Here is an 8,606-nt window from a genome sequence, read left to right as displayed (position 1 = left end):
CGAGAGTCAAACCTGCATTTTTCTACAAGTTTTATATTTTATCATGCAATTAATGGGTGATTATGTTTATATATTTTGTCATTTATGTGTAGTTATGGTTGATGATTCAAAACCTCTTGATGAATTGAAATTGGACGTTGTTAAACCTGAAATTGATAAATCTCCCGTTGATTCGAAGCCCAACAATGTTCATCCTAAAGTGCGTGTTGTCGATACAAGTAGTCACTTTGCCACGGATAAAAAATATAAAGATCGAGATGTATTTATTAATTGGATTCGTTGTGAAGCTGTAAAGTTAGGATTTATTGTTGTAATAGAGAAATTCGATCTTGGTTCATATAGAATAAAATATTTTTTTGTGTTGGGTTGTGAATTGGGTGATGTGTGTACAAAGCAACCAACAAGAAGTTGAAATTTGAATACAGGTGTACGAGGTGGATGTCAATTTATGCTAGGTGGTTATTTTCTGGCATCCCAAAAATAGAATCTTTCGACTGTGTCCGGCTTACACAACCATAAGATGAAGCGAAAGTTAGAAAGTCATATTATCTCTGGACTTTAAAACTGGAAGAGAAGAAGTTTGTTGTTGCGATGATAAGAAGTTTGGTCCCACCTATAAATATTTTGTCCACTTTAAAAGAGTGTACTAAGAAAAATACAACCGAAATTAAACAAGTCTACAAAGTCTTGAAGGCCACAAATATATCTACAAAATCCTAACGGTCTAAAATTGTTCAACACCTTTCACTATAACCATAAGATCATTTTACAATTTTTTTCTTAATAAATATAAAATTCTCTACAAATTTTTAGATGCATTTATTTACTTTTCTTTCTTTCTAAATATATTCTTTATTAATATTTTTTATAAGCATATCCTTTATTAATTAAAGATCATACCACTCTAGCACACACATTTCAATTTTTTTGACAATAAATTTCAAAATAGTTGATCACACAAATTTGAAAAGAATATGTTTATAACGCATTAACATATACTCCATGTTAGCATTTTTCATTAATTAAAGCATTTTTTATTAATTAATACTAATAAATTTTCCATTGATAAAAAAAAACTTACGTCAACTTTTCTTAATATTATTTGTGTTTTATTTTGTTTCTTTTTCTTTGTAGGTTCTTTTTCTTTTTTAATTTATTCTTCATAGGTTATTAGTTGATATTTGTCATTTTTAGGTTCTAAACTCTTTACTCTCTCACACACTCACTCTAGAGCAGCAAGAAGGATCCAATGTTTTCTTAAACTGCACTTAGAACTGTCACTTTCTCTCACATTCATATTTTCATTTTCCCGGCAACACTACAAAACCCTAAATTTCCAGATTCAATTGAATGGAGAGAAAAGGGATCAACAATAATGATTACAGTTCAGAAGACGAAGGAACTCAACACTATAGACGTGGTGGTTACCATGCGGTTAAAATTGGCGATACTTTCAACAATGCTCGCTATGTTGTTCAATCTAAGCTTGGTTGGGGTCATTTTTCCACTGTTTGGCTTGCTTGGGATACTCTCAAATCGGTGATTCCTTTTTCTCAAAAACTCATCAAAACTTTTACAATTTCAATTTTTTTTTTTTTTTACCTTTTTTGTTTCATTTCATAATTTGCTTTGTTATGTGTTTCATTTCATAGTTTTGATAATTATTACATAATTACTGCTTTGATTTTGCTTTAGAAATAGTAATAATTGAATTAGGAAATAGTAGTGCTCGTGACTCAGTTGGTAGGAACATTGCATTATACATGCAGGGGCCGAGGTTGGAATCTGAGACTCTCTGCTTATTCACCCCAATCAAGGAGTGAATTTCTAGCCACCTGGCTACTTGACAAAAAAAAAAACTAAATTAGGAAATAGTAATAACCTTGAGAATAGGAAAGAAAATGTTAAAAATGTGATATTTTTGTAATTATTAATGAAAACATAGAATATACACACTAAATATCCATATTCGTATGCAATTGTAGTTTTTTTTGTTTGTTGTTAATGATGTACACCTGGTATTATGTTAGTAACATTATCATTTCGGTCCTTGAAATTTCAAGGTCGGACAATTTAGTGCCTGCATTGCATCAAAACAATTCTTTAGTAAATATGCATTAAAACCAATGAAAGACCAACATTGATTTGAATAGTTTTTTGCTGCATCAAGATTCAAGAAAATCATTGAACCTTTAAAGTTGTAGTGATAAATTTGGAAAAAAAACTAAATTGACTGATGTTCAATTTAAGGGACTGAGTTTCTATTTTGTAAATTTGAGGGACTAAATTGACTGATTCATACTTGAAGGACTAAAATGTTGATTTACTGAATATATAACAAACTTCTTATCTTGTGTTTGATGTAGATCTGATAACAAACTACATATCCTTGCTTGATATTTTTGGAATTATAAACTCTGTTAGTGATCTTGAAAGTTTTTTGTTTGTAGCATTATGTGGCCCTTAAAATTCAAAAGAGCGCGCAGCATTACACTGAAGCTGCAATGGATGAAATAAAGATTCTCAAACAAATTGAAGAGGGAGACCCTGATGGCAAGAAATGTGTTGTGAAGCTTTTGGACCACTTTAAGCATTCAGGGCCTAATGGCATGCATGTGTGTATGGTTTTTGAATTCCTTGGGGATAATCTTCTCACCCTTATCAAATATAGTGACTATCGTGGAGTTCCTCTTTCCATGGTTAAAGAAATATGTTTTCATATTTTAGTGGGCTTGGATTATTTGCACCGCGAGCTTTCTGTCATACACACTGATTTGAAGCCAGAGAATGTGTTGCTTCTTTCACTGATAGATCCGTGTAAGGATCCAAGGAAATCAGGTGCTCCACTTATCCTTCCAAACACCAAGGATAAGGCTTTGGCTAATAATGGTACTATCCAAAACAGTAAAATTGGGAATGGAGATCCGACAAAGAACCAGAAGAAGAAAATGCAGGTAAACACTAAGAGGGTGGCTCAAGGCTGTATTGAGAAGGAAAGTCCAGAGGAAGCTAGGGAGGACTTTAAAGAACCCGAGCAGGAAACTTGTAAAAATCATGTGAAATCAAGAGTAGAATCTTCTGAAAACAAACCCAATAGTTCTTTCAGTGAGGGTGAATCAACACAAACTTTTGAAAAGGATGCTGCACAAGGAAATCATGGAAATAGGAAAGGTAGCCGTTCCATGAGAAAGAAACTGCTGGCAGCTGTTGATCTTAAGTGCAAGCTGGTTGATTTTGGTAATGCTTGTTGGACTTATAAACAGTTCACAAGTGATATTCAGACAAGGCAATATAGGTGTCCTGAGGTTCTTCTTGGATCTAAATACTCTACTCCAGCAGATATGTGGTCCTTTGCTTGCATTTGCTTTGAGCTTGCCACAGGAGATGTTCTTTTTGATCCTCACAGCGGTGACAACTATGATAGGGATGAGGCAAGTTCCCTTGTTTTTTTGCTAAGAAACTTCTGGTTTGCTTTATATTATGCTATTATTATTTGATGTTGGCAATTCATTGGCGCACCTTTTCATGCTCTTACAATAACAGTATGCTGTATGCATCTTAATGCAGAAAATTACATATTTAAAGCAAAACTGTACCAGGGGTACTTAATTTGAAGTTTCAAACAGATATTTTTAAATGACAACAACATACCTCTAATAATTTTTATCCAAAACTGTGAATGAAGTGTATGATGCTGACACTCAAACAAAGTGTGCTGCTGCCGCTGCCGCCGCTGCCGCCGCCACTGTCTCGAACAGTGCTGCTACTCAATCCAACCGAGTCAAACATCCAACCAGTAGCGTACACTTTTGAGCACTGCTACTGTCAAACGCTTAGACACACTCCAACCAACACTCGCTCATATAGAATGCCACGTCCCCTTTCCATCAAAAAGCATAACAGGCAACCGGCTCAACAATTTTTTTTTTCTTTTTCACTCTCTCTTTTACAAACAAAAAACCCCACCATTCGTCAATCGTCCTGCCAGAAAACCCAACCGTCCATATATCTCGCTCTGCCGGCAACAACGCAACCGTCCTGCCAAACCAGTAAGCCCATTTGACCACCACATGACACAAGCTTCTTTTGACATTTTCCAGTCTACCCATTTGTTCAAAATTGAAGATTTGTCTAAAATAACAATCCATTTAACTTGAATTGAAGTTCCTTGACTCAACAAGCCTACCAAAGATTCACAACAACACAATTTAATTTAAGCACTTTCGTTCCCCAAGAAAAATATGTTAAATTTTCTTAGAACTTCTTCCATTACAGCTGACACTATTATTAAAAGGAAGGGATTTGGAGGTTTGCGATTGGGATTCACAGGCAAGCCGTGAAAACTTCTGTTCTGGTAAAGATGATTTGGAGGTTTGTCTCCATGGCACATGGAATTGGCTGAAGAGGTGATGGGGATGAGATTTGCGATTGGGATTTTAAATGTTAAATTAAATAATTAGAAGAAAAAAAAGTTAAATGTTTTAAACCGGCAAAGCCAGTTATCAAGTTTACAACTTTGAAAGTTAGAAAACGTGGCCTGATATTATTGGCGTGTGTTGCTTGCGTTTGCACAAGCGTTTGTTGCTAGCATTGCTCTACACTTTTTCACGGTTTTGGGCGGACAAGCACTAAAGGTTCAACATTGTTGTCGTATAGAAAGATAAATGACCTTTTTGGTCTAAAAAAGTGATAAAGGACCTGTTTGGAACTTTAAATGTTAAATGATCCCTGGTGCAGTTTTGCCTATATTTAATTTTCTCCTGAAGTAAATTACTTGGTGCTTTGTGATAGAAAAAGGTAAATGATATATTTTGGAAATAATTATATGCCACAAGCAGGCTGGGTGAATTATAGTTCCTCTATCTAGATAGAGTTTTACATTCTGATGCTGAAAACCTTGCTTAAGCTATAGAATTGTAAGTACTTGTTTGACATTTGAAATAATATTGTCCTTTTAAAGATGCTATTTTCTGTTTTGCTGCCTAGACCAATAATATTGTCACGCTTGTCTCTTGATCCTCATTTATACGGACACTCTATAATTTAACTTTCATGAGCTGGATACTTTATTTCAAAGGTGATTTCAATCCTACTAAGAATATTAAATTTTTGGCACTTTTCTTTGTTTTCTGATGGATGAAATAGAGGATTTAGTTCCCAATATGTAAAGTGTAAATGTCATGCAATTGGATCACCAGTAAGACTTGTATTCAAAGAAAATTTCTTTTGTGCTTGCATTTGGAATTGGAATAAATTGCCTAAAGCACAGCCTGTTGTTTAATAGGGTATTGCTATATTCTCAATTTTGAACATGTTTTGCTGTTACCCTGCTTGTGATCTTAGAATTGAGGCTTCCCTATGATTCTTTCTTGCTAATTAATGAAAATTTCAAATAAATAATGGGGAAAATATTCAGAAATCACTGAGACTGAATCCCCTATTATATAAAGTATATTTTTGTCCTCTTGTTAAAAAGACGACAAAGCTTCCCTTCTTGTGGAAAACACTTCAAAATTTTGAAAATGATGCCGGCTTCCTGAATTTAGCGTAATCAGCGGATTGTTAAATGATATTTATATGTTTTGTAGGATCATCTGGCATTGATGATGGAACTTCTTGGAAAGATGCCTAGCAAGGTAGGAAATTTATCTGCTATGGTGAAAATTGTAAAGTTTGTATCTGTCATCAATTTTATGTTTTCATGCTCAAGAAACTGTATTCATTTTTAGATAATCAATCATTCGAAGTTTGAATTCCTTCAAAGACCAATTTCATCAAAATCCTCTTTGATTGTACTCCATTTTTCATTAATGAGTTCTCTTTGCTTAAAAAAACAATAGACTGCATTTCTTTCTGAAAATTGGATAATATCAATGTATGATATGTGCTCAACTGCAAAATTTGATCAAATATTTCCTACAGATTGCACTTGGTGGCCGCTATTCCCGAGAATTTTTTAATCGACACGGTGAATTGAGGCACATCCGCGACTTGCGGTTCTGGCCACATCATAAGATTCTGACGGAAAAGTATAATTTCAGTGAACAAGATGCAAATGACATGGCTGACTTCCTTCGTCCAATACTTGATTTTGACCCTGAAAAGAGACCAACAGCTGCTCAGTGTCTTAGCCATCCATGGTTCAGCGCAGGACCCAGAACTCTTGAGCCCTCACGGACTAATATGCAACCTGATGGAATCAACATGGATTCATTTGAAAAGAGAAAGAAGGAACAAGAAAAGGCTGAGCATGAGTTGGTGGAAGTTGGTGTGAGGAATATAGCCATTGATGGATCTCCTGTGTCACTCAAAGACTCCCAACCTGTAAAGTCATCAACATAGATGTAAATCGGCTTGTCGTCAACAATGCCATTAATGAAGAATATGCAACCTGTTTTTTTTTTTTTTTTTTTTTTTTGTTTTTTTTTGCGTTGGTACTTCTTGTTTGTTCTTGGAACTTCAATTCTATGGAAGAGCATTGTTAGCAACATACTCTTCTATTGGTTGAAATTCAAATGGATTCCACTAAATCATGTAGGCATCGTATGAATTTCAACCAAAAAAAGAGTGTGTTGAAAGTGTGTTCGATAGTGTGTTGTTGGCATAATTTTTCTTAGCAAAGATTTGTACATTTTGAACGAGTGGATTCTCTGCATCTGACTTTGTCGAGTTTACCATTGTTAAGTTTTTGAGTTTATATCATTATGATACATTTAATTGCGGCTAGTGTTTGTTGTATATATAAACATCCACATATTGTATATTTTCCTGGTTTTACTTACTGCTTTTGTCAATGTAGCAAAAAATGGAAAAAGAAAACTAGAGTTTGGTTATGCCAAACAATAATCACAGTTTGTTTTCATGGTTGGAACTCTCAATCGCAGGTTCACTTGTCAACCAAATTTATAGCTCAAACAGCATGAAATATACCAGCAACTCTTATTCCTAGATCAGTTTGTGACGAGATTGACAAGAAGTGTCGTGCTTTGCTTTTATTTGTGGGGAGATTCTGTTAATCATAAAAGAGTGCAATCTGTGGCTTGTAGTTCTCTTTGTCAACCTAAGAGTTGCGGTGATTTCGGATTAAGGTCGGGTCGTAAAATGAACACCGCCTTTTTGCGAAGATGGGGTGGAGATTGTGCAAAAGAGAAACATGGTTCAAACTTTTGAAGGGATATCTGCAGTGTGGGATAAGTGAAAGATAATATTGTCTGGCTCGTTGATAAATTATTTTAGTCATCCTAAAAGTTTTAATAAATTTATTACTTCGTAATTAATAGAAGATACTCTCACCGTGACATTTTATTAAGCAAAATTGATTTTTTAGGTTTATGGTATATTTAATATATCTGGTCTAACATTATAGCCAAATATATCAATTGTTTCTTATAAAAAAGAGCGGAAAGAGTAACATGCATAACTCAAATAACATAGTTCAACCATTGCCTTTATTTAGAATTTCTTTTATAAAGAAAACTCATATACATGGTTCACAAAGGGTATATAGTTATAGCTAGCATATAGTCTTTATTTAGACATATATACTAGTTATATCTTAACCACCATTCATGCATAGCTTACAAGATGATTATTATTGTTGATGTTTGGAGTTGATTCGAAGCGTGAATGAAAACGCCACGAATGGATGTGGTGTAATTGTCGGCCTTCATCTATGGCAGCAGATATACCAATTGTTATGGTATCCGGGAGAACATCTTTTAGATTAATGACTTGATCAACAAAGAAAAACTCATTACGGTCATCAATCGACGTAGCACTCAATGTCCTAGTCGCGATGTCATACACAATTCTCACTTCATGCAATGATCCATTGTTGGTCGTCCATGGCTTAGTTGCCAATGAAGTTAAAGAGTTTACATCGATTCCAACATGCGAATAATTAGGATCCCAACCATTGACAAAATTGTCAAACTCTACACCAACAAATTGATTTAAAGCAGTGTCTAAATCAACTATTCCGAGTAATCCACCGATTAATGTTTTGTTGACAATGTTTTCAACTTGTTTTTTTGGTGCAAGAAAGAAGATGAGTCCATCAGCGGGGAAATCTGCACCTGTATCGTTCTTTATGACGAACGAGATGGTGGTCTCAAAGTTGGCAACGGCGCCGGTGTATTTATTCCAAATTTGAATTGGATCTGAATACAATATCCGGCCTACTTTTTTAGGCTCATCAGTCAGTGACAATACCCCATCGCGGAAAATGCGGGCACTGCCTTGGAGGGTAAACTTGGTCGGATCAAGTTTGGTGAAATTGTTGATGTCAAAGAGATAATCTGTATGCTGAGCTTTTCCTTCTCTTGCAAGCAAGAGAATGAAAGTTGTGAAAATGACAAAAACAACAGAAAATAGAGTTTGAGTTGGAAGGTATGAGGGAGAGAAAGCCATTGGTATTCTCAGGTTTTGATGTTCAACCGTGAATGTGAATGAACATTTGTTATTTGTCAAACGTACGTATTTATACACGCATTTGGGGCTGCCTATTGTTGTCAAATATGATTATTAAGTGTACGATAATATTAAATCAAATACTAGTTTTATTTTATGTTTTTTATTTTATTTGGAAGAAAATACTATTTTTATAG

General features: G+C 34.6%; 2 protein-coding genes across 2 annotated transcripts; one reads left to right on the top strand and one right to left on the bottom strand.

Moving 5' to 3' along the window:
* The first annotated feature begins 1,162 nt into the window (after positions 1-1,162).
* LOC123920620 (SRSF protein kinase 2-like) lies at positions 1,163-6,638 on the top strand. The gene is made up of 4 exons (XM_045972911.1): positions 1,163-1,539; positions 2,451-3,431; positions 5,589-5,636; positions 5,923-6,638. Exons 1-4 carry the CDS (start codon positions 1,351-1,353, stop codon positions 6,340-6,342), a joined length of 1,638 nt encoding a protein of 545 aa, XP_045828867.1. The 5' UTR covers positions 1,163-1,350; the 3' UTR covers positions 6,343-6,638.
* Positions 6,639-7,421: 783 nt separating this feature from the next.
* On the bottom strand, positions 7,422-8,466 carry LOC123881571 (putative bark agglutinin LECRPA3). Its single transcript, XM_045930287.1, has one exon. The coding sequence runs from the start codon at positions 8,407-8,409 to the stop codon at positions 7,567-7,569; it is 843 nt and encodes a 280-aa protein (XP_045786243.1). The 5' UTR covers positions 8,410-8,466; the 3' UTR covers positions 7,422-7,566.
* Between the last annotated feature and the right edge of the window lie 140 nt (positions 8,467-8,606).

The sequence above is a fragment of the Trifolium pratense genome, linkage group LG4, assembly GCF_020283565.1.
Source record: "Trifolium pratense cultivar HEN17-A07 linkage group LG4, ARS_RC_1.1, whole genome shotgun sequence".
In the NCBI taxonomy this organism is placed as follows: Eukaryota; Viridiplantae; Streptophyta; class Magnoliopsida; order Fabales; family Fabaceae; genus Trifolium; species Trifolium pratense.
Note: the sequence above shows the minus strand (reverse complement) of the source record. Positions and strands in the feature narration are given on the sequence as shown.